The sequence below is a fragment of the Vulpes vulpes genome, chromosome 2 (genome assembly GCF_048418805.1).
Source record: "Vulpes vulpes isolate BD-2025 chromosome 2, VulVul3, whole genome shotgun sequence".
Classification (NCBI taxonomy): Eukaryota; Metazoa; Chordata; class Mammalia; order Carnivora; family Canidae; genus Vulpes; species Vulpes vulpes.
In genome coordinates this window covers 24,309,308-24,336,099 of record NC_132781.1, presented here as the reverse complement: position 1 = coordinate 24,336,099, position 26,792 = coordinate 24,309,308, and the positions used below count along the sequence as shown (strand labels likewise).

Sequence of the window (26,792 nt, the reverse complement as noted above, 5' to 3'; positions counted from 1 at the left end):
GGATTAATGTTGTTTCTTCAAATTTTGGTAATAATACTCTGGGGTAATTTCTCAAAATTGTGATGTGGACAAGTTGTCGTGGTTCTTTCCCAAGTCACCTTTGGTTATTTTGTTCTTAGGGCACCTCTCTTGTCTCTTACCACCTGTTCTGGTACTTGGTGTCCAGGGCCCCCACCTAGGGCCAATATCACCAAGGTATACCCACAAGCTATGAAGTTAACAGGGACCTAACATACAAATTCCCTCTGAGGCTATGGTTTTCGGCCCTGGCTGAGTATCAAATCATCTGTAGAGCCTTGTAAAAATAAACATGCCTTGGGCCTACTTCCAGATGACCCTGATTCAGCATATCTAGGATACAGTTCAAATATCTACGTTTTTTGGAAGGTTGACAGGTGATTCTGATGTGGAGCTGCAGTTAAGAACCACCGCTATAAAGTGTTCATGAGTGATAATGGCAAAATGCAGTATCATCAACCGCACACACTTCATGGATAAGTCATTGCTGGCCATACTTCTATCAGTTGTCTCTGCTCAGTGGCCTACTGCACTGTTACAAATGGCTGTGCCTTCTCCCTGTGAGAGCTGGAACTTTGTGGCTCCCTCTTCCAAGGATCTGCAATACCTCAGTTTGTTATCATGAGGTGGATGAAAATGCCTCACTTAATGTACTACCTCTCCCAGAGGCATTTGTATTTCAACAGGGAATGATGCTTTAATCTAAGAGAATGGGCTCCTCACAGTGGAACATCAGGAATTAGGGAAGTCTCTTGAGAAGGTATTTTGGAAGAGGGACCTTTCTCCAGTTCCCTGAAACACATCCTATTTAAGCAGCACCAATTCTACTTGGTGCTACTTAAAAAGAAAAAAAAAATGTTTTTAATCGCTGGGCCTATTTCAGAAGATTAGGCTTCTGGGGAAAAGAAGAGCCTTATTTCTTCGTTTTTCCTCATATAGTCTTTGGAATCCTCCTCAGCCCTCACACTTTCTCTTGCCCCCTTGAGAAGTAGTGGCATTCATCCTTACTTCAGCCACAGTTAGGTGGCAAGAGAACTCATGTTAAAAGAACATATTACACTATTCTGAATATCCTTTCATGCCTGGAGTATGATCTTGAAACATGGAGCAGAGGGTCATTTAGAGACTGGTTCTCTATTACAGCACAGAGACAGGCAGGCTGATCAATATTTTCATACATCTGGCCATCTTTTATAAACCTGGCATAATTAAGATTCTGCAGTGTCTTAGGTAATCCTTAATAATTCACTGGCTTCTCTTCTCGACTGTTTAAACGGTTTCTTTTTACTTTTATTCTCTCATTCCAGATGCTGTTAAATACCTCTTCATAGGGCTATTGTAAAAATTGAACCAAATAAGAGGTTTGAAAGTGCTCTAAAAATTTTAAAGCTCTATACAAATGTATATTCATGTTTCTATAGTAGGGAATATATTCTTTATGTAGCTGTGCTTCGAATCTTTGATGGAGAGAGAAAGATGGTAAGCTAGAAATGGGGCCTTGGCATCCAGGCATTTATTCCTCAATTCTAATTATTAGCACACTTCCTCTGCTAAATAGAATAAAAGGAAGAGCTTTTGTTTTTCCCCATTACAAAAATGCACTGAATTGTCTATAGAGATTTTTTTTTTAACCATCACAAAGTTATTATCCTGGAAATAAGGATTTGTAAATGAGGGTGTTCTCACACCTTTGTTGGTGTGAACTGTTCTCTGAGAACAGAGAGACCATTGAAATTTAAACAGGACCAGTAAGTGCAACCTCCACTAATTGTTTATTTTCCTTCCAAAGTGGCAAGAAGTTGTTGGAGTTTCATACTTCATTTTATATACAAATTGAGGTCCTGAGGGAGAGTATCCTTCATGCGAACAGCTCTCCCAGTTACAGGAGAAAACTGAGTAACAATAAAAGCCTAAGGGACATCATTTAATATTTCCAACATTTCACATGAGCTTCTGACACTCAGGTCTTCAAGGGGAAAGTTGATTTATACCTTCAGTCCTTAGACAATGTAAAGGTGAGGTCAGGCGTAGGCATTCTTCATCCCTTTCCCCAGTGCTCACAGGTCCCTTGGGCAAGGTGGAATCAAAGCATTTCAAATGGTAGAGGTCACAGAAGCGACACTGTAAGAGGTAAGAGAGCACAGCCTCCTTCCTCTATCAATGGGTCTGACTCCCATATATCTTCATATTGCCATTGTTCCTACTTGAAAAATTACATGCAGTTTTCCTTTTCTTTCCCTTCCTATTCTTAAAACAGGATTTCAACCCCCCAGTCTAAAGTGTAATTTATGTCAAGAATGATGATTATATGTTTCTGATTATTTTTTTAAAAGGTGAAACTTTTAACATAAAGCAGGACAACAGGTGTCTTGTTTTATGGCCTTGTACCTTTCCAACCCTATAAATTAAAATCATGTCTGCATTCTCTGTGTCTTTGCACTGATCAAAAGTTGTCTTTCCGGGACATCCTGGGAATTCTGTGCTCTCCCGCACAATGCCTCCCACATGGTAGGTTCCAAATAGATTTTTCCTGATTTGATTTCATCTGCAGATACTTTATCCAATTCTGGCCATGCCCAGTGATACAATAGTATTCTGTAAATTGCAGCCCAAGTTTGTAACCTGGGCTTCTGACCCCAAATTTCATAGTGGGATTGAATACCCTCTATTACTTGTGAAGTAAAACGGATCTCCAGTGGGAAGAGGCATCTGTTTCTGTGGGTTCCCTTGCAATGCAGGAAGAGCTTAAACAGAATGAGACCTGTGGTACAAACAAAGTAGAATATTAGAGTTGCAAATGAGTCCTGAAATTGCATAAAGGCTACAGAGTATTAAAATATTCTTCAAATAATACCTAATTCAAACATGGTTTTGTGTTAAGGGTGTTCTATAAAATTGCTTCACATTATTCTACGCAGATTTCTTCTCTCTTTTCTGGATTCCTCTGATGTATACCCTTCATATCAAGCTTAAGAATTTTGTGTATTCAGCCACTCAGAGTGTTTTTTTAAAAATCAGATCCTATAGGACTGCAAGCAGTCAGCCCTCCCCAGTCCTGGAGTACTGCTCTCCAGAGGCAACTCTTTCAATTCTTTCATCAATTCTGGTGTGCACTTCCAAATTTCTAAATAATATTATTATACAGCTATTTTTTTATTTATCAATTTCAGACATTATCTATTGATTTCATATCATGGATGAAGAAGATTTAACATTTTTATCTCACCCCAACCCTCACACCTCCTCCCTTCATCTTCCCAATGTGATTATATCATCATTTTTAGTTAGTTTAGTTTTAGGGCTTACATGATTTTAACTATGTAGATTTTATTTACTGCCACCCCTTATGGCTGCTCTAGAGGCCCAGGGCACAACTGTCATCCTAATACTTCCCTTTATCTTTTTCCTTTGTCAGAGCCTTACCTGGATCTAACATCACCTTCTTTCTTGCCAGACTCCCTCATTTTGGTGGAGCACATCCTCTGGTGACATCCTGAAAAAGGCTGCCTAGGAGGTAGATTTCTTGAGACCATGCATGTGTGAAAACCTCCTTGTTCTACCTTTACACTTGATTGACAGTTTGGGTGTAAAAATGCTAATGGAAATTATTTCATCTTAGAATTTGGATAGTTTTGCTTCATTGACTTCCAGCTTCTAGTGTTGCTGTGGAGAAGTTCAATGCCATTCTGATTCTTCATTCTTTGTGTAGAACCTATTTTTCCCCTGATTCAGAAGCTTTTACAAGTTTGTCATTATTTGTTGTGTCCCAAAATTTCACAGTGATTATCAAGGTATGAGTCTCTCTTCATTCGTATTCTGGGTATGTGGAGGATCCTTTCAATCAGAAGACTCATATTCCTCATTTTGGGAAATTTCATCATTTCTTTGATCATTTATTGCCCTTTATTTTCTTTCAAGATTTTTTATTTATTTATTTATTCATGATAGACAGAGAGAGAGAGAGAGAGAGAGAGGCAGAGACACAGGCAGAGGGAGAAGCAGGCTCCATGCCGGGAGCCCAACGCAGGACTCGATCCCGGGACTCCAGGATCGCACCCTGGGCCAAAGGCAGGTGCTAAACCGCTGAGCCACCCAGGAATCCCCTGCCCTTTATTTGCTATGTTCTAATATTTTTGGCTCTTCTGTTTTCTTTTCCTTGATCTTTTTACCCAATTCCTTTAAGATGTCCTCAATTATATCTCCTGGCTCATCTTTTTTTTTTTTTTTTTTAATTTGGCAGAGAGAGAGAGCACAAGCAGGGGGAGCAGCAGACACAGGGAGAGGAAAAAGTAGATTCCCTGCTGAGCAGGGAGCCCAATGCGGGGCTGGATCCCAGGACCCTGGGATCATGACCTGAGCTGAAGGCAGAGGCTTAACCAACTGAGCCATCCAGGCACATACCCCCGACAACTCTATTGATTTTCTTAAATATTTTATTTATTTATTCATGAGAAACACACAGAGAAAGAGAGAGGCAGAGACATAGGCAGAGGGAGAAGTGAGGTCTTTTCATGGAACCCGATGCAGGACTCAATCCCTGGACCCGGGATCACGCCCTGAGCCAAAATTAGATGCTCAATCACTGAGCCACCCAGGCATCCCTGATTTTATTTTTAATTTTTGCTATCATATATTTATTTTCTAACTCTTCTTTCTTGCTCTCTGATTGTTCCTTTTTAAGCATCCTATCTCATGAATGTAATATCTTCTCAAGCCTCTGGGAATATTAACTATGGCTTGTTGGTTTGCTTTTGTTTTTCATTTTCTTTTCTGCATCCTAAGTTAGCTCATTTCCCTTGAGTTCCTTTTTATCTGTAACACGTTTTGGTCTTTTTTTTTTTTTAAAGATTTATTTATTTATTTATCATAGACAGAGAGACAGAGAGGCAGAGACACAGGAGGAGGGAGAAGCAGGCTCCATGCCGGGAGCCTGACGTGGGACTCGATCCCGGGACTCCAGGATCACGCCCCGGGCCAAAGGCAGGCGCCAAACCGCTGAGCCACCCAGGGATCCCCATGTTTTGGTCTTTGTCTTGCAAGTTGGAAACTTTTCTGCAAAGTCCAGTGATGGTTAGATCCTGCTTATATTTAAAAGTGAGGCACCAAGTGCAGATTGAAATTTCTGTGTGCCAAGGTGGAACATATCACCTGATGGGCTTCACTTTAGAAAGCCTAAAGTTAGAAGTGATGAGAGGACCCAACCATTTTTGCTTGAAGTCTCCCAAACATCGGTAGCTGTAGGTCTTTACCTTGAAGCCATTCATTTTTCTAGAGAAATATTCATGAATCTCCCAGTGGTGCCATTATACACTACTAGCAGGGTTTGGGGAACTGAGCAGTGAAAGGAAGCTGGGGAACTTGATATTCAGGACATGGGCTATTACTTAATTCACCTGTTTCTAGGATGGCTTCTTACTCTCCACCAAGCTGTCTTTCCCAAGCTTTGGGACCTGCCTGGTCTCATTTCCCCACAGAAATTAAAGCCCCTGTGCCAGGCTTACCTGACTATGGGAGCAAAATGGTAATATGCTGGAGTCAGAAAACTCTATTTCACCTCTCAGCTCTACAACAAATTAGTCACATTGCCATGGGTAATGTCACATCATGCCATTGTTGGATGAGTCACATAATGACATCATTGGGTAAGTCGCATAATCTAGCCAGTGGGGCTTTAGCTTCCCCATCTGTAAAATGAGTGGCAAAGTCATTTGTTCTATCACCACTGGAGAGCCCTGTGACCTCTCCAGCTAAAACTTCTTCATTAGGGTACCTTATGGAGATGCTAACATATGTGATGAAATAATATATAGAAGAGTTCCCTTAAAGATCACTACCTTCTTAAATTATGCTACTTTGTAGCAGCTGGTCTTACTTATAGAAATCTTAGCTTTGGTAACATATGATATGCTGCTCCGACTCTGCATCCAGAGCCTCTCTGGTTCCTTCTTTCCTATGTTCTACACAGTTTGGCCCATGAGAGGCCCAGCAAGTCCACTCACTGGGCAAAGCTTAACATCCCTATGAGCCTCAATCATGGGGATCATCCAGGCCTCTTCCCCAGGAATGCCAAAGATCAGGTCCCCATTCAGGGATGACATTCTGGACAACTCCCAGGCTCCATCCGGCAGTACTGGTACAATAGCCATGCTTAGCAGAGAGGATTCCTAAAAACTCTGAAATTTGGGCTGAGAAATTTAGAATTAAAACATTCTTAATCTTAAAAAAATTATTTATCTTGACTTTACTATGTTATAGTTATGACTATAACATGATTCATGTAAATGTGTAGCAAAAAAAAAAAAAAAACCCACAACATACTGGATTTGGAGCTTAAAACCAAAACAAAACAAAAACGAGTTTGTATCTTGATTCTTCTTTTCACTTTTTCTGAGAAAGTCACTTACCCTCCCTGAGCCTTATTTTCAGCCTCTGGAAGGCTAGTCTGGTAAAGCCTTTCTGTCTATCAGAATCAAGGAGGTGCCATCAAGAAACCATTTGACAAGCACTAAATAAAGCGCTATCCAAATGTGAAGTATTACTATTACCATTGCTACCACTGTAACTATTTGGCCTGGGAAGCCTGAACTTCATGCTACCCCTCCTGTCTGCAACACACAGGCAATTCCGCAATTAAAGTTGGCTTTCCAAAAAGACACTTTGGTTCTTTTCTTCCTCTAAAACAAATGAATCCGTAACCAATGTACCCTAGCCATCCAATATGTGCAGCCTCTTTTGTTCATGAACAACCTTAAGGTAATAAACTGGTATGCCCCTGTGACAGAGAAAAATGTTGGAAGGAAATGGGTTTCCATCTGAGGCTTCTAAGGTGCTAAACCAAACAATAACAAGGGAAAAATTATTCAGCTAAATGTACCTGACGTGCATTGGCATCCAATATGCCACCCTCCTCGCCAGGCATTATTACTTATATACCTGCTTCTGAGAAGGGCTGCTCGGAAGAGCTACTCTGCTTTTAACAGACATACATTTTAGGGACTTTTAAATAAACTTATATAGCAACACCGAGCTGCATGTCTTCTAAACTTTGCTTTTTCATCCGTCTGTACCAAGCACCGTGAAGCAAAATGGATGTGCCTTCAGGTTTCTACAGTCCTGGAAAATGAACCAGTCCACTTAACAATAAATGGTGGTTGGTTCAAACACACATGACTGGTCTAGTGAGGAAGAAAAGAAAGTTGAGCTTAATGAAGTCCAGTGTCTGTGTCCCTGTGCACGGACAGGAAAGGACGAGTGTTTTATAACTGTTTATTGGAGTTAATGGTAATAAATTCCTCACTTGTGATGCATTAACTTTAATGTTTTCATTACTTGGTGATTTAGGTTTTCCCTTTTCACATTGTAAATCATGTTGTCCCAGTAGCAGAGCAGGTCGAGTGCCTGCCGTAATGTTCATAATGCTCAGTGGGGAAAGGAATGTTCTCTTTCTCTCTTCAGCACAGTCTGACAAAAGACACTTTGCGTCATCCTGATTTGCTACTTTCTAAATAAGCAATAAAGACAGACAGACGGATGCATCTGACAGCAGCCTAGCAGAATGTGACAGAGTCTAGTTTAGATCCAGGGAAGGACAGGTCTCCATAGTAACTTTCCAAATGTATTTGCTGCTAAAAGTTCCTTTCCCCCCCCCCCTTTTTTTTCTCTGTTTGCTGAGTGTGAGCCCTTAGTTAATGAGCTGTGCAAATAGATATTGAGATTTAGTGTTTTTATTTTGCAATTACAGACTTGGTGATTTGGTTGGAAACTTTTGGGTCTCGAAACATCACCCTCATTTTCCCCTCTCTAATTTTTCCCCTTACAAAGTTGACTTACTTCAGACTTGCTTGAGTTTTATCAGATGAAACAGAAAGATTTTAAATCTCAAACATGTAACTTAAAAGAAAAGGGAGTGATTTTTGCCCTAAAGGTTCCTTATCATAGCCATATTTTTCTGTTTGATCCCATACTGCTGCACAGAGACACCCAGGGAGCTAGCTGGGAGTGAGGTCTGGCTTGGGAGGGAGGCTTTGTCCACTAGATGATACATACCAGGTCAAAGCTACATTGCTAAGATCATTGCATTCCCATCAAGTTCTTCCTGATGGGGTGTGAGAGTTCTCATTAGATCACCCACCCTGAAATACCCCCAGAGAATCACGATAATTAGCTCCTGAGTCTTCTTTTTTATTTTCTGCTTTGTTTGCTTTAAAAGTTTTCTTGCAGTACTCTGATGATATCTGAGTATCTTTAACTAGAGAGACATAGAGAAGGCAAATTATTATCAATTGATGTCCCTTTGAAATCTTTTGGTTTGGAGAGTAACTAAAATAGAGACCCCCAGGATTCTGATACACTAAATCTCACATAGCTTTCACTGTCAGCAGTATTAAGTGCTCAGACACACATAGGATGTTTGCATACAGGACGTAGAGCAGATGTATCTGTAGAAGTTCAAAGAGCAAAATACCATTTTTTTTTTTCAGGGAAACAAGAGAGTAAGACTAGGGAAATGCTATAAGAAGAGGTCAAGTTCCCAGCTACTCAAGGTCTGTAGCTCAAAACTTGTTTTCGACAGCTATTTCTGAAAAGTATTTGGTTATCCATTTGTTAAGTTGTTGAAGTTTTGCTTGGTCCTTTGTCCATTTATGGCTTCCTCTGGATCCCATCCTTTAATTCTCTCCTGATGGTAGATAAGAGAGTTGGTGTCTCAATGAGACTCTGAAATTGGCTCAGAAATGTAATTCTCTCCAGTTGAGGTTCATAGCACTTTTTCCTAAATTTCCCCCAAACTTTCTTTGCCCCTTTTCCTATCATTTTTAGCCCTGTTATTCATCCTGGTTTCTGCACTGCCCACTTCCTCCTTGCTCTCTTGGCTAAATCTTCTTTTCCTACCTCCCCCTTTTTTCCCTTTATTTCATGTTACTAGTCTTAAGATTAAAATTGTAAATATACAGCAGAACAGAAATTACTGTTTGTGGCTTAGGTGAAAATGGTTTATCTAACAAATATTCACTCCCATATTGCCTTCTTTGACCATAAGTCCCATTAGGCTAGAGGTGGTTTCAGTTCGGCTTAACAAACATTTATCGGGCACCTACTGTGTGTACTAGGCCCCTGGGGATACAGGGAGAACTAATGAATAATGATTGTATTGCCCTCTATGAAAGGGACCAGAGTTCCCACCAGCAGCTTTTCTTTGGGTTTCAAGAAATTAAATAATTAGCACCAAACTCCTTAGCCTTTATTGTTGTGTATTTTAGGGGAGGATCCTTCTTAATCCCACACTAGATCAACAATTACTTAAAGTATAACCCAGCCCTGATGGGTCTCAGCTGTTGACATGTTCCAATTGCTCCTCAATCTAATTCTTCCTCTCCTTACCTAAACAGCTGTAGTGCAAACACTGACCCATCCCACTAGGTGTGCAGCTGTATTGGATTCTCCTTTGTTCCCTCATTTTGATCCAGGTACTATGATATTTGTTCACTGAATTTCTTCCATAGCATCAGGTCTCTTCCAGTGAGTGCAAAATCTACTTTTACCCTTCCTTCCCTTTCTAGACCATCCTCCCTACTGCCTTCCACCTAGACCCACAGCTACTTTCCTTTTTTTCAATTTCCTTGTTCATAGTAGCTTCATAGCAACCACGGTCTTGAGTAAACCCAAGCAAAGAGGCAAGACTGGAGAGTCTTGGGGAAAAGTTTCAGGGCCCCTGGGAGCCAACACTGTGTTACAGTAATGCCCTATAAAAAAAATGGTATTAGAGCACAGAAAAGGTAGTATATAATTCTACATGGGGAAAACAGAAAGATCCAGAGAAAATGGGACATTTGAATTGGAGTCTTAAAAGAGCATGACCCTACTTGGAAAATAGAAAGAGAGAGAGATAGACTCCCAAACAGGAAAAACAGATGAGCAGAGTTCTGTAGTGTGAAGTACATGGCATCTTCCAGAAGGCAGTCTGTTATTTACTGTTGCTGAAGTATCAGGAGGTATGGGGTTGGAAGAAAATGAAACTGGAAAGTAGATGAGACCAAAATATTTTAAAGTTTCTGTGTGCTGAAGAGTTTGAGTTTCATCCTATAAGTAGGGGGGAACCATTAAAATTTTTAAGCAGAAATGTGACATGACCACATCTATGTCTCAGAAAAATTATTTCTGGCTACAGTAGGGTAGACAAGTAGAAGGCAAACCAATAAAAAAGTGATTCCAAACCTGGGCAAGTCTCTTTTCTTCTGCTTTTCTTCTCTCCATGTTCTTATCACGGTCTAGTGGAGTAGTAAATAAATAGATTTGGAAATGATATTTTGTCATTTATTTTATAGATATGCTTTCAAGTGACACATATATAATGGTGATCTGCCTCAGGACAAGGATGGAATACAGTGATCCTTCAAAGTTTGTAAAAAGACAATTTGGCATTTTACATCCTCTCCATCTCCTTTATTGGAGTCACAAGGCCGTGTGAAGCATTGCTGCCTTGATTTGTATCAGGATTCTCACTTTGCACGGTTGCCACCCACTGCAGTTTGGTTGCTCAAGAGACTTCAGGAAAAAAAAAAGAGAGAGAGAGAGAGACTTCAGGTAGTTTGGATCTTTATGGTTCTATATTAGGATGGATTCCGAGGATAAAAACAAAGGGGAGGGTGCAGGGTTACAGATACGCATAATTAATAAAATCAGAAGACACAAAAGGCTTTCTGGTTTTAAACAATTTGTGTAGAGATCACATGAATTCTCAGTTTTTTCCCACCATAACGCATACCCACCAACATTTCTATGCTCAACCCACTTCTATGGAACACTGACAATTTTGAAGAAACACGATTTTTTTCAAGGAAATAAAGCAATGGGCGAATTGTTGATTGCCACAATTACAATGGTACATCTGATGTGTGTAGTACCATAGACTGTAGCATAAGTAAGATATACTACAAATTATTTTTCCTTGACTTTTTCCTTTAAGAAAGCATATCAGAATTAAGAAAAACTTTGAATCTATTCTTATTCTAAAAGTAAACTATTCGAAATCTCTGCCCTTTAGATTAACACCTTCAGTTGATCAAAAACACCAGTGTGTCATGATGCTATGAGAATCAGTGGATTATTATATCGAGTTAGTCATTCTTTAAAGTGAAGTATTTACAACCTAGAAGATGCTACTATATATTATTACCATTTCTTTATTTTTTTAAATTTTTTTTAAGATTTTATTTATTTATTGATGAGAGACACAGAGAGAGAGAGGCAGAGACACAGGCAGAGGGAGAAGCAGGCTCCCTGCAGGTAGCCGGAGGTGGGACTCGATCCCTGAACCCCGAGGTCATGCCCCGGGCCAAAGCAGGGGCTCAATCGCTGAACCCCACCCCCCCTGCGCCCCTATTATCATTTCTTTAATGCTAGAAATAGTGTGTTGAAGTTGGAATGGCTTTTTTCTAGTACTTTTGCTTCCTACAAGTAAAATTCCACTGAAAGTGATGATGTGGGTAAGGAGCATCCCCTAAGTCAGCAGGCCTCTTAGACAATTAGTGTGGTACTTCTTTGTAGGAACAAGAAGGTTCTTCAACCTCCATGAATATTCATGGTTCCTGTATGTTACCTCATAGCTTGGCAATACTGATGGAATGTTTTGTGAGAAGAAACCAATTTTGGTTATTTGGCCTAAAAATCTGTCTTTCTTTTTTTCTTTTCCTTTTTTGAGAGAGAGAAAGCATGAGCAGGGGTAGGGAGAGGAGAGGGAGAGAGAGACTCCCAAACAAACTCCATACTCAGTGTGGAGCCCAACACACAGGGCTCGATCTTACAACCCTAAGATCACCACCTAGGCCGAAACCAAGAGTCAGATGCTTACCCAACTAAGCCCCTCAGGCGCCCCAAAATCTTCTTTCTTTTTAAATCCTCTTCGTTAAAGAGTAAACAAATCATGTTCAAGATCCCTGCATGAGCCCTACTCTGGAGCAGGTCTTCATTCTTCTGGGTACCTCTCTTGCGTCAGAAGACATCTTCCAAACCTTGGTGACCAAGCACCGTTTGTGAGAGCTCCAGGTTGCTGCCTCCTGCATTTTCTTTACCCATGTATGCTTTTATTACATTCTCATATACTTTTTATTTTGACTTATCAGATTTTGCACAGACCTACCCTGGAAAGCAATTTCACAGATTAGTCAGCCAGTACATTAAAAAGTAAATAAGAGGGATGCCTGGGTGCCTTAGTGGTTCAGTGTCTGCCTTTGGCTCAGAGTGTGATCCCAAGGTCCCGGGATCAAGTCCATCGGGCTTCCTAAGGGGAGCCTGTTTCTCCCTCTGCCTGTGTCTCTGCCTCTCTCTGTGTGTCTCTCATGAATAAATAAATAAAATCTAAGAAAAAAAGTAAATAAGAAATACAGTATCTTAAAATAATTTTTTGACACAAACTATTAGAATAACTACTCACTCTGTGTTTCTTTTCCCAATCCGAAATGGGTCTTTTTGTGGGAGAGTGAGGTGGGAAGACTATCTTTCCTCAGCTACTTCTGAGTGTGTCTCCTCAACTCAGGCTCATGGTGGTAGAAAGTGCATGGGCTGTTCCAACTGAGCAAACTTCAGCAAGTTCAGTAATTTCACTGAGCCTCAGTTTCCTGGTCTGTAAAGTGGAGCTGATAATAACACATACCTCATAGGGCAGCTATGAAGCTCAAATGAGGTGTAAATATGCTTTATAAAATGCAGATTAGGGGGACCCTGGGTAGCTCAGTCAGTTAAGCATCCAACTCTTGATTTCAGCTCAGGTCATGATCTCAGGGTCGTGGGATCAATCCTAATGTCAGGCTCTGTGCTCAGTGGGGAGTCTGCCCTCTGCCCCTCCTCTTGCTTGCTCTGTCTCTCTCAAAAGTCTTTTTTGGAAAATGCAGATTAAAAACTTACTAGTTTTTTTCATTTTTATTAAAACATTAGTTTTAATTTATTCATCAATTATCTGCTTCTTTTCTTAGTACTTCTAATTGGCTTAGAATCTGGCATGAATTTTCTTTGTCCTCAGTATAACAAGATTTCTTCCACAGATTTTTACACTGTCCCGGGGCAGTCGGGGTGATTCAGCGGTTTAGCTCCACCTTCAGCCCAAGGCATGATCCTGGAGACCTGGGATCGTGGGGCTCCCTACATGGAGCCTGCTTCTCCCTCTGCCTGTGTCTCTGCCTCTCTCTCTCTCTCTCTCTCTGTGTCTCTCATGAATAAATAAATAAAATCTTTTTAAAAAAAAGATTTTTACACTGTCTGGTCTGTTACCTGGATTAACAGATTTTCATTTTTTTTAAGACTTTATAAAGTTTGAGGCAAATGAGCCCATCAAGATCTCCTGAACATTGTCTCCTGTGCTGGTTTGCTGACTGCAGATGTGTGATTTCTTCCATTTTCTGACCTCCTTCAGTCTAGCTCCAGTTCTAATTTTGCTGTCTGGCTTCTTCTATCACAGCTTGTTGAAGAATTTGATCAAGTCTATTATGTTCACTCCCTTCCTTTTCATCTGCTATCCAGTTGATTCCTCCATGAAATTAATGCTGTCCAGGTGGTCTCTGTATCTTTGAACCTTTCCAATCCCAAGTCTATTGTTATTTGTGATTTAGAATTTTTCACCTTACATGTATTATATGTGTTGGTGTAAATTCTTTAATCAGTGAAGCAAAATGACAGGAAAGTGGAGGAATAAGGGTAAATTTGAGTGGGTATCAAATAGAACCACAGAAGTTAGAGAATTATATAAGCCTGTCCCAAGAGACTAACAGAGGAAGAGTCATTGAAACCAACTTCCTGGGACACCTGGGTGGCTCAGTGGTTAAGTGTCTGCCTTCGGCTCAGATCATGATCCCAGGGTCCTAGGATCAAGCCCCATATCAGGCTCTCCACAGGGAGCCTGCTTCTCCCTCTGCCTGTCTCTGCCTCTCTGTTTGTGTCTTTCATGAATAAATAAAGAAAATCTTTAAAAAAAAAAAAAAAAAGAAAGAAAGAAAGAAAGAAACCAAATTCCTTGTTAGCATCATGCTCAGAAGTTGAACCCTACATACTGGACACCTCAAACTGTCACTAACTGATACTGAAAAATTAAAAGAAAGCAAAAAGTTACCTAGAAATGCAAGAAGCTAAGGAAAGACTGTAAGAAACTTATTTGGCCACAGAGGCCAAATGCAAAGGAGATTTAGGACTAGCAACCACCAGACAGGAGATTACTACCCTCCCCGACCCTCCCTCACATACTCTATTCCTCTGTGTATGTTTGAGGGATTGCAAAGTGTGTGTTTGTCACTCGTCTACAATTGCACATACACCAGCAACCTGTGAGTGAATTGGAATTGCAGATGGAGCTTCACCATCCCCAGCGTTCAAATATTAGATTTTCTCCAACCTCATCCACCCAACCCTCAGGGGCTTTTATCACAGGTACTTTGATGGAGGAACCTGGTCAGCTTCACCTTCCTTGAAATTCATCACTGGTAGCTATCAATCTCTAGGCTGGAGTTTGGTCCATTTCTCAAACAATTGAAAAGAACTTGAAAGGAAGAGGGAGGATGGGAGACATCCACAGTTTCAGGGACAGGTGGGATTTGAACAAAAGATGTTTTTTAAAAATCATTGATTTTCATTTCAGGTTGGTTTAGCAAGAAACCAAGCCAGCTGCCTATAATGAAAGTTCACGGGCACATGGTTGGTTCTGCAGGGACTACAGCCTTTTTTGCAGTGAAATTGTGTGGCCTCTTGTGCTGTTAGCCTTGTGCTGTGGTGTTGCCAAGTGATTTCTCCAATTCTCTTTTCTCAGTGGGCTAGAACGCAGCTGATTAAATAGGCCGTGACTCACATAAGCTCCCGTGTCTTTTTTATTGACTGCTTTATGGAAATGTATCACACTCCAAAGGGTCCCCATTGTTGTTGCTGTGCGTAGCTGACTAAGGAGTCATGTTTAGCGCTGAGAGATGGAATCCTACTCTGTCGTTTTTCATTGCAAAGTTGGGTATGGGTGGGATCCAAGGGCTTAAAGGCATCTGGATGAGGAGAGAAGGATGTCTGAGAATTTCTTTTATCTTTATCTACCATGAAAGTTGGGTGGCCATCACATCTAGGTAACACTTCTCTGCTGATCTTATCTTTATGGCCCCACATCCTTCAGCTAAGGGAATCTTTTCTTTATATGGGCTATTCTGGGAGATTTAGTTAAGTGCAGTAGTAGAGAGAGATTATGACACGAATGTAATTCTGTTTTGTGCTGATACAACGGGATACACTCTTAGATTTATCCAAGAAGTCCATTTATTCCAAATAACTCTAAATCATTTCTATTTTTTCATTAAGATGGTGACATCTTTTTTTCAGGTAACAGACAAAAAGCCTCAGTTTTTAAAAAATTGTATATTTAAATATAAATGTTTTTGCCCTAAAATAGCAACTCATGCAATTATTTTTGGCTCCTTCCTGTTTTTATCATCATCCTGCAAGGTATTTACATACTTTCTATTAGGCATTAAGTAGCTCAGCAGATCTGTTCATTTGCCAGGAGGTGTGGATTCAGCCATACAAGACTCCTCCTGCCTCATCACCCCAGGACCATAGCTAACACTGTGCATCCTCGAGATCACTGGTTCTTGATCAGTAGGACACTGAGCTGACACTGAAAGAGGAGACAGCTTGATTGCCACAATGGCTTCCCATCTTGATTGTGTGGATTTATCCAATAGATCATGGAGCTAATGAAATTGAGCTCAGTGTCAACTTACACTGAGAACAATTCTGTTATTTTTTTTAAAGATTTATTTATTTATTTATGATAGACATAGAGAGAGAGAGAGAGAGAGAGAGGCAGAGACACAGGAGGAGGGAGAAGCAGGCTCCATGCTGGGAGCCCGATGCGGGACTCAATCCTGGGACTCCAGGATCACACCCTGGGCCAAAGGCAGGCGCCAAACCGCTGAGCCACCCAGGGATCCCCCAATTCTGTTATTATATTCACCACCACACAGTGCCTTGTACACAGAAGACAATCACTAGAATAGAAATTGATTTGGTTCAATTTCCTAATTTTTATTCCATAGCCATTTCAAACTTCATCTCAATTTTGTCCACTGCCCATAAGAGAAACCAGGCAAGAGAGTTCATTAGTACAGATTCCTTCTAATAAGAAAGCAACACTGGGGTGCCTGGGTGGCTCCATCAGTTAAGCATCTGCCTTCAGCTCAGGTCATGATCTCAGAATTCTGGGATCAAGCCTCGTATTGGGCTTCCTGCTCAGTGCAGCACCTGCTTCTCCCTCTCCCTCCGCCTCTCTCTCTCTCTCTCTCTGTCTGCTCACCACACTTTCAAATAAATAAATAAAATATTTGGAAAAAAGAAAGAGAAAGAAGAAAGAAGAAAAGAAAGAAAGAAGAAAGAAAGAAAGAAAGAAAGAAAGAAAGAAAGAAAGACAAACCAATATAATCCATCTTGCCAAAACACAGCACATAAAATACCGCATTTCTAGCTCTGGTGCTCTTCAAAATCTGCTGGTGAATAACCAAGAGAGAGAATTCAGCAACTCATTCCCTGCCCAATTTTAGCAAAACTAAGTATGACTCTTTGGGAAAGAAGGTGGTGGTGGTGCTGACCCTAGCTTCCTAGAATTAGTGACTTGGAGTTCAAACATCTCTGCAGCATCCTGTCTTTGTTTTCTTGGTGGTGGCATTCTTGGGTTTCGGTTGGTGGGGAGAGAAATGCCTCATGCTGATAATGTACTGAAAGTAAATGAAATTAAATAAGCGAAGCAGTGCTCATCACTACTTCCTTCCCCCCTGGGTAATTCAATTCAAGCGCTCTCTCTGATGGCAACTCACAGGGACTGTCTCTGTCACCCCGCTGGGGCCTGGAGTCTTAACATCTAAATAAAAGTTTCACTCAAGCATTTTTTATGCTCCTGCCAGCAGGATCAGTGAGCTGGTGTGGGCACATTAATGTAATATTCATACTCACAGACTCTCCCCGCACACGAGGCAATGTCTTCCCATTTTCATAATTATAGATGTTCCATAAAATGGCATTTAGATTTGCATTAAAAAAGGAGGTTTGAATTCTAATAGAACATTTAACATGTCTTTTATGATTCAGACTCTCGGCATCTTTAACAAGAAGTGTCTCTAAGTTTTACAAGACCTCAAAAAAGGAAAAAGAAAAGAAAAAAAAAAACTGAAAGAAGGGATGGATACTCCAAGCTTAGGAGATCCTGTTTTTCTCATCCCCTCTGTCTTTCATTTCATTTTTAGGCCTCTAGGAGCAATTTTTGACAGTGCTACAGAGAGGATGAAGTCTCCTCCAAAGGGCTTTCAGAGCCATGCCCGGGTCCTGGACCCAGCCACTCTAACCTCAGTGGATCAGTTTCTGTTTTCTTGGAGAGCATTTTCAGAAAGATATTAGAATTTTTAGAGGGGTGGGAGAAATGAAAGGATCCTAGACAAATGAACTTCCCTTTGCTGCTGTTCATCTCATGTGTGCACCCTGAGACCCATCTGGGAGGATTTATAGCAGCCACAGAGTTTGCTAACTGTAGAGCACACAAATGAAAATAGTCCATGAACAAGGAAGTTGACAATAAGGACAAATAGAAAGAATCAGGCACTTTGACACACTAAAAAAGAAAAACTCTTCAGATCTCTATGCTTAAAACTAAGTTTGAAACAGCTAAGAAGCAAAAGGTAATCTTAGTTGCATTTTAAATTGTCTGAAAAATGCTCTTTTTAAATAAATTTTTATTTTTTATTTTTATTTTTTATTTTATTTACTTATTCATGAGAGACACAGAGGGAGACAGAGGCAGAGACACAGGCAGAGGGAGAAGCAGGCTCCATGCAGGGCCTGACGTGGGACTTGATCCCGGGTCTCCAAGATCAGACCCTGGGCTGAAGGCAGCGCTAAACCGCTGAGCCACCCGGGCTGCCCCTTTAAATAGATTTTTAAATAAGAAGTGCCAGCTCATAGCCCCCCGCCCCCAAATAAATGTTAGTTATAGTAGATTTCAAAAAACAATTGTGCAATTGAAAGATTATTTCAACCCCAAACTTTCAATATATTGTATAGGTAGGTGACCCAGTTGATTTATATGGGGTTGTGCCTTAATTTGGTTTGTATTTTGTTTTGATTTCTAAATCTATTAAGGGAAACCAAAAGAGCTTTGGTTTTGGAGACTAAAAAGAATAAACATTAGAACTCTATCAGCCCACTCTCTTTATTTCTCCTAACTAAGAAATACAGGCTTGGGGGCACCTGGCTGGCTCTGTTGGAAGATCACACAACTCTTGATCTCCGGGTCATGAGTTCAAGCCCTGTGTTGGGTGTAGAGATGACTAAATAAATAAACTTTTATTTAAAAATAAAAGATTTTATTTATTTATTCATGAGAGACACACAGAGAGAGAGAGAGAGAGAGGGGCAGAGACACAGCAGAGGGAGAAGCAGGCTCCATGCAGGGAGCCCAACATGGGACTCGATCCTGGGTCTCCAGGATCACACCCTGGGCTGAAGGTGGTGCTAAACCACTGAGCCACCCGGGCTGCCCAGTAAATAAACTTTTAAAAACAGATATATGGACTTGTATTTTTTTAAAGAGTTTTTGTTGTTCTTGTTTCATTTTATTTTTTGATAAAATGTCCTTTTTTGTCCTTACCCCCTCCCTTCTATAAAATAAGTATGAACCCCTGTAGTGAACGATGGCTCAGGATCTTGACTTCTCAATAAATTTGTACCTAACAAGGCTAACTGAAAGCCAAGGATGGAAAAAAAAGAAGAAAGAAAGAAGAAAGAAAGAAAGAAAGAAAGAAAGAAAGAAAGAAAGAAAGAAAAAAGAAAGAAAGAAAGAAAGAAAGAAAGAAAGAAAGAAAGAAAGAAAGTCAAGGATGTTAGCAGCATATGTTCCAAAGCCAATGGCAGTTCCAGAGTCTTCTCTTGGTATAGGCTCCAACCATTCTGAGACTCTTTCCCATACTTGGACAAAACCAGGATGTGGCACTTACTGCCAATTGAGCCCTTCTTTGTATGAACTTAATATTTATGTTTTTCTTTTTTTGTTTTTTTGTTTTGTTTTTTTAAGAGTGAATGTGTATTGCTCTCACAGAGGTGGTTGCATGTATGGTGAACTCTATCACTCGTTAAGCTTCTCTCTGTTGGTAGAAATTCATTTGACTTTTGATTATCTCAATGTGGATTATCCTATTTGGAGCTTATACCCACAGCAAACTCTTAATTCTCTAGAGTCCTATTTAGGCTCATATTTAGGCTACTTCCCCTTGTCCAAACTCATGTATGTTTAGATCATTGTAAGTGATTTTAGCATTAGATATAATTAGGAAGAAAGAAAATTTACTTCCCCCCATCATACAAAAATTGTTTTATTTTGTACTGTGTTTAAGCTGTTGTGTTTCTGCACCCCCTTCATTAATGTGGATTATCTCAAGGAGCCTAAATAAATGAAAAAATTCTGTCAGGCTTCAACAAAGCATTCTGCTGTTATTCCTTTTAGGAATGGAAGACATCACAAGAGGAGCTCAAGAACTTGATAACATCATCAAGCAAGGTTACTTGGAAAAGAAAAGCAAAGGTACTGACCAGATCCACAGTCCTTAGAACATTCCAGAAAGGGGAGGGACATGAGGAAAAAGGGGGCTAACATAGCAGGTGCTTTTTCTATGACCAATTCTATGTTTGGGAGATGAATGGCCAAAAAGAAGGCAGGAGAGGAAAAGAAGTCTGGTGTCTGTGTGTAGGCTGAAGAGATGCCTCAAAACCATCAGGAGGATAGGAAACTAGTTCTGCTTTACTCACCTGGTACACAACAGGTGTTTAATAAAACTTGTTGAATGCATGAGTGGTGATATTCTTGTTTTCATCCCTCAGTGTGCTCCCATAGAGTAAAACTGTTGCCACAAGCGTAATTTTACAACCGATGTGAAGCAACCCAGTTTCATGTTTCAGAGGAGCCCAACCTCGACCCATCACTCACTGGATTAAAATAGATACTGCTATCCTAACTAAGCCCAGGGTCCCAGGTTTAACACTCAAAAGGCAAATTGCCTTCGTACAAAGAAAGAACTTCTCATGCCTGTGTGGCCTGGAGCATCAGTTTGGTTTGCTAAAAGGCACCACATAAAAGTATCATAGAGAATTTGAAAAGTACTAGATGAGATTAGAACCTGAAAGCTATAAAAGAAGATAGATAGTGGGATAGCTGTGAGGGGTCACATCAGGCAAAACCTGTTTAGAATTTGGACCTTTAACTGAGCGAGCCCTCTGGACTCTGAGTCAATATGGGATAGCCTGCGGGAGTGAAAGGGAGGGTTTTACAGTCCATTAACCTAGGAAATAAAACAATAACAAACTGGACTGTGTGTTGTTGGACTTTACGGACTCTTCAGTGGTTGTAGTTACCTGAATTTATGTCCCTTACTGCTGTTCTGTTTAGATCATAGTTTCTTTGGATCAGAGTGGCAGAAGCGGTGGTGTGTTGTCAGCAGAGGCCTCTTCTACTACTATGCTAATGAGAAAAGTAAGTGTTCTTCATTTGCACAGCAGCATCTCACTCCTGGATGCAAGCACTTCGTAAATTCTCGAGCACTTAGATCTCACGATAGCAGTCTTTAACTAACACCCATAAAGGGACATACTTGGGAAAAATAGGCTTGGGTAAGCCATACCTTGCCCATGACCAAAAACTCAGATGCCAGTTTAGAAGTTATTTCCCCTTTAAACATTAGGATAGTGTGGTCAGCATATCAAAAGGTTATCTATGGGGCACCCTGGTAGCTCAGTCAGTTAAGCATCTAACTCTTGTCTTTGGCTCAGGTCATGGTCTCATGGGTCATGGGATCAAGCCCCAGGTGGGGCTTTGCTTGAAGCTTCTCTCCCTCTGCCCCTCCCCCCAACTCACATGTGCACTCTTTGTCTCTAATAAATAAATCTTTTTAAAAATAAAATGTTAAAAAAGATAATCTTTTATTATGACTATAACATATTATCAAGGTTGAACACTTTGGCATTCTTTTTTTTTTAAAGAACCTCCAACTCTTTATAGACATTAACCATATAGTTAAAATATTGAAAAAAAAATCTGAGAAGGATTTCAACAGCTTAGCAACAGCCCAGAAATAGACCCCTTGAGTCCAAACTCTCTAAGAATATGCTCTCAACTTTATCCTACTGAATACTGGGAAGTAGTCCAGTGGACATCCCTAGAGCCATGGAGTATTGAGACCTAAATGGTTGCTGTGCCCAAGAGACACCCTCCAGCCAGATGGCAGCAGCAGTGAAGTGTTGACTCAGGCCAGAGGCAGCTTCTTAATGAGCCACCACTGAGTCAATCAAGCACAACACTCATATGCTATCCCTAGAAGACTTCCCAACCATGCTTAATACAGTCGCTAAGTTCCTGAGAGGGAACAGGATATAAGCACAAATATGAGTCAGCTACAACTAAATACAAGTTAAAAATGATTATTGTAGGGACGCCTGGGTGGGTCAGCTGTTAAGTGTCTGCGTTCAGCCCAGGGCGTGATCCTGGAGTCCTAGGATCGAGTCCCACATCAGGCTCCCTGCCTGGAGCTTGCTTCTCCCTCTGCCTATGTCTCTGCCTCTCTCTGTGTGTGTCTCTCTTATGAATAAATAAATAATCTTTTAAAAAATTATTATTGTAAATGAACACAAACCTTCAAAGAAGGGGTACCCTCCTGCAGACTCTAACTAGCCACAGGAATAATTCTACAAAGCAAGAGAAAAAGAAAAGCAACACATCAGTTGTTGTGGAGGCCTTCCTTGGGCTCTAATTCCTTGGCACAGAGGCTCATAATTCAGAGAAACCCTTCCTTTTCCTTCCAATCATTCCCTGTTACTCCTCTCTTTGTTCCTTCCCAGGATTAGGCATCTTCCAATGCCTAGATGTCCAGTCTAGGGAATAATCAGATATCTACCCAATTGCCTTTGGACTTCCTATACTTTTGGAATTAAGGTAACTGAAAGAACTGCAGCTTTGCTAAATGACCTGGCATCCTTAAGATTTGCCCTTGGGCGTCAAGGCAATTGATTCACCCTGCCTCTCTGCCTACCACAGGTATCACTGACTTCCTCTTCTTCTTCCTCCCTCTTATATTCCTCAAAGACCTTCCCATCTAGGGGTGAAGTGTGAAGCCGCCTTCACAATCCATAGCCACAGAGCTCAAACCCTAAGTAACACACCCCCAGCCTTCCTTCCAATCCCCAGACCACTCTTCAACCCAGAAACTACAATTTCTTCCCTGAATTCTAGATGTACAAGCCAGCCAGGTGCTATTTGCTTATTTTAAACCTTCAAACTAATATAACGTTTATATCATTGTAAAATGTTCTTCACTTCCAAAAAAAAAAATGTTCTTCACTTCCCATGCATTTAAATAAGTGGTTGGCATATCTGAATATAAAACCAGGTATCACATTCATTCATTCAGAATCCTCTATACTCAAGATGAGAGAGCGGGAGAGAGAGAAACTTGGAGACTTTTATGGACCATTTTGCGGTCAGAGTGAAATAAAACCTGGTGACCAAAGAAACAACAAAACATTTAGTGGCTAGTTAGAACAAGGAGAGATACTTTAACAAAAAAGATTCTGGTGTCAAAAAGCACTGTTGCATGGCTCCCTTCTCGCCAGTTACTTCTTATTGTGCCCAAGACATTTTCTTAGTAAGTATAGAGTGTTTGTGTATTTCTTTTAGCTCAACCAGGTAAGGATAGAGCCTTTTTCTTTTCTTTTCCTAATACTGTCAACCCACTGCCACCTTATCATCATCATCCTCAAAAAGCATGTATTAAGAAATCCATTTCACACGATAACAGGACACAAATCATCACCCAGACGCTGTGGTTCCACTCTTCTGTATGCTCTGCCTGAACCACACCATGAGGACAGAAAACCATCAGGAACCACCCGCCTCTTTTCCCATTCCTAATGTTTTATTTTTTAAAAAAGGGAGTTACAGGCAAAATGGTCTCTCCTCTCCTTCACTTAGAGCCCTGTCCCTCCTTCGTCATCACCAAATGACACTTAACAGAACTCTGCTACTTCCCAGTTTGACCTCTGGGAAGGGGAAATAAAATACGGAGTTTTAATTATGCTCCCTCTAGCACCAATTCCCACCTGACCAGCAGTGGGGGAGAGCAGTCTACCCCAAATGCTACAGAGGGCATAGGGAGAGAGACTGAGAACTCCTCATGCCCCCTGTGCTGCTGTCCACCCCCCCTCAAATGTGAGCTCTGCTGGCCCTGATAATAACATGCTGCAGTTCTGTAATAGCCTTCAAGAGCCTTACGTTTACAGCCACTCTCTCCCTGTTGTAATAATTCCTTCCTTCTGTTATTATAGATCTCTTAACATTCTAATAAATTCTCTGTCTCTGTTGTACTCTTTTGGCAAAATAACCTTTCATGTTGCATTTCCCTAGCTTGGCAGTGATCTCTGCCTCACTGTCACAGTAGCCTCTTCTTAAGCTTCCTTAATAACCTTTCCTTGACTGTTGTGGTTCCTCAGGGATGTAACAGCTGTTTCCGTGCTTTTATTTTACATACCAGAGAAGATGCCTTCCCTTGGCGGTTGCATCTCTCTAGGGATACAGGGAGCTTTCCTGTCTTGCAGGCAAGCAGCCCAAAGGGACCTTTCTCATTAAGGGCTACAGTGTACGGATGGCCCCCTACCTGCGAAAAGATTCCAAGAAAGAATCCTGCTTTGAACTGACCTCCCAGGATAGGCGCAGCTATGAGGTAGGATGAGCCGAGGAGATGATGGTCCTCATTTGTGTTGCAATTTCATTCCATGCTGCATGTGAGCTGGGGTGCTATGCTGGGTTCCATCCTTTCTTTGTTACCTGCTCATTTCTTACCAGGACCTTCTTTCTTGACATGTCTTCACCTTTGTTATGTGATGCCCTCCTTCCTCCTCTGTATTGTCACTCTCATCCTAGGTACTGCTTTTGGTTGGCTTCCGACTTTTCACCCCTCCCCTTCCCAGTCTCACTCCATAGGTGAGAGTCTTGTCTATTGCAGCACACAATCCAATTCCTTATTCATCATCCCTGATTTCACACCTTCAATTTCCATCCTCTTTATTTTTTAACAGACTACCTTCACTTCATTCCATGAAAGCCAGAAAAAAGAAAAATCTGACAGTAGAATGAAAAATAAGTTATTTTCCCATATTCATCTTGCTATCCCAAATAATCTTCCTGTGTGTAGAAGCATTGCATATCTCTAGAAGGACTCCTAAGACATGGGTGACAATTGAGTAGTAACAGTGATAACTGGAAGGACTAGAGTACCTGGGTTGGGGTGAGAAACGCTTATTTTTCAATGTGTTCATTTTTATATATTTGACAAATATAGTAGGCAATATTATAAGCAAGGCATTTATTAGCTAAAGCAATAAAAAATTCTGACTATAGGAATGTCATGATTTTCTCTGAAAATATATTTTTACGTGTGTCTGTGTATATATACACACACACATACACACACACAAATGTTGTTTCCCGCTTGTTGGTCATTTTTATCTTATCATGATTTTACTAAAACAATGTGGAAAAACATTAGCTAACTTATGAGAAAGAGAAAAGCCATGCTAAGGTTAATATTAACTACTTGAGTAACCTTTTGACTATTCAAATGCTTCTCAGTACTTGTCCCTTTATATTTCTATGGTATCTTAAATCTCATTTTGATAAAACGACCTAGGTCTTTAATATGGAATTTAAAAAAAAAGATTTTTTTATTTAAACTAAACTTTTATAAAGAGTCCTTAATAAATAAATAAATATATATATATATATATATACATATATATATATAACAGATGTATGCACTGGGTCTGTATCTAAGTTATTTTTATTATTCAGTATTGATGGTGCCTCCTTCACATAAAAATTTATTTGACAAGTCTAAATCAATTTCCTTAGACATTTCTTATGTAAATGAGTTTTTATGAAATCAAGAATGATAATGTCTATTAATAAGTATTAAGCAGGAATCTAGGTTTCTTATACGGTACATATCTTTATCTTACCCTAATGGCCAGATAATAAAAATGTTTTTTGGGAAGAGTCATTTCAAGTTGATTCATTTAAAATAAAAAATTACTAAGGTTTGATGCTTGACTGACTTGTTTTGTGAATCAGAATGTAGAGTTTGTTTACTTCTTCTATTCTTTGGCCCATTGAATCCAAGTCATTATCATGGTCTGTGGATTCTTCCTCTACAATATCCTTTGGATCTTCCCCTTCTTATTCCCACAGCCGTCACAATACTTGTCCCAACCACGTCCCCCAGAGGACCTGCTAAATAGCCTTCTAGATAGTCTTCTGTCTCCAATTTCTCCCTTTTCTAATCCCTTGTACCCACAACAATTGAAAGAATCTCCCACGCCTTTTGCTTAGAATTTACAGCTTCCTATTTTCTACATTTCAAGTCTGAACTCCTAGTACTCAGAGCCCCTTCACCAACTCCCCCTCCCTCCCCCACCCCCGTGACCCCTGACCCAGAACCCTCCAGCACCACCTGTTCCTGGTCTCCTGTCTGGCTGATCTGCCTACCCTCCCCCATACACAGTGGTCTCACACCTCATCTTCTGCACATGGTTCCCTCCACCAGGCAGCTTCCACCAACTCTTTCAAAATCCAACCAAAACAGTATTACTTTCTCAAGCTTCCCGGGCTTCCTCTAGTGCTGCTGTGCTCTCTCAGCATCCCTCTTAGCATCCAACTGTTCTCAGATGCACCTACTTTGAATTGTTTCCATTTCAAGTGTGTATCCTGTCTCCATAACTGAACATTGTTCTTTGAAGTCAGGAGTTTTAGTTTGCTTTTTCTTTCTGTAAACTTTTCTCAAAAAAATGCCTGATGAATGCATGGATAATCGAATGAATGCACATGAACATGAAGGTCTGGACCCAAACAGTAGTCCATATGGGCTATACAGAACTACTGAAGGGAAATAACACTTTGAGTAAGATTTTGATTTTTTTTCTCTAAATATTAAGCAGACAGCAAATCCTGAGTTTCAACCTAACTCTGCAACTTGGCCCACAAAGCTCTTCTCTTTGAACCTCCCTATAGGATTCATGGAAATTTTATGAATTCATAAAGGTGATAAATTAATTCACTAATTTTTCTCTAGTTTACAGCTGCTAATCCAGCTGAAGCCAGGGACTGGGTGGATCAAATAAGTTTCTTGTTAAAGGGTAAGTACCATTATTACAGAAACAATACTTAAGTGGATTTGCAGTTGAAGTTATATTGCATAAATATAACCCACAGGCTTCAATCTATTTTTTCTGTTCATTCTCCCTTCTACCATTCCTTATATTATAACAACAAATAGTACCATGTATGAACCAGAAGGTAAACAAACCATCAACCTGGAGATGACCACTGTAGTATTCATAATCACTAGAAAAGGAGATTATGAAAACCAGCTCAACTCAATTAGATATCTCCCAGCCCCTTATATTCCTTTTTTTTTAATTTTTATTTATTTATGATAGTCACCCAGAGAGAGAGAGAGAGAGAGAGAGGCAGAGACACAGGCAGAGGGAGAAGCAGGCTCCATGCACTGGGAGCCCGACGTGGGATTCGATCCTGGGTGTCCAGGATCGCGCCCTGGGCCAAAGGCAAGCGCTAAACCGCTGCACCACCCAGGGATCCCCCAACCCCTTATATTCTGAAAAGGGAATTCATATCAAATGTAAAGTAATCTAGATGTAATTTAGGTCCCAAATCTTCT

General features: G+C 40.5%; 1 protein-coding gene across 3 annotated transcripts in view; it reads left to right on the top strand.

The window, feature by feature from the left end:
- Positions 1–26,792, top strand: part of SKAP1 (src kinase associated phosphoprotein 1) — a 282,506-nt gene that overhangs the window by 212,234 nt on the left and 43,480 nt on the right. For 2 of the 3 annotated variants that reach the window (XM_072747409.1, XM_025995837.2), the window contains exons 5-8: positions 19,523–19,600; positions 20,462–20,545; positions 23,659–23,783; positions 26,187–26,250. In XM_072747409.1, the coding sequence (XP_072603510.1) occupies positions 19,523–19,600; positions 20,462–20,545; positions 23,659–23,783; positions 26,187–26,250 (351 nt within the window). The remainder of the gene's footprint in view (positions 1–19,522; positions 19,601–20,461; positions 20,546–23,658; positions 23,784–26,186; positions 26,251–26,792) is intronic. The other variant, XM_072747410.1, reaches the window with a different exon arrangement.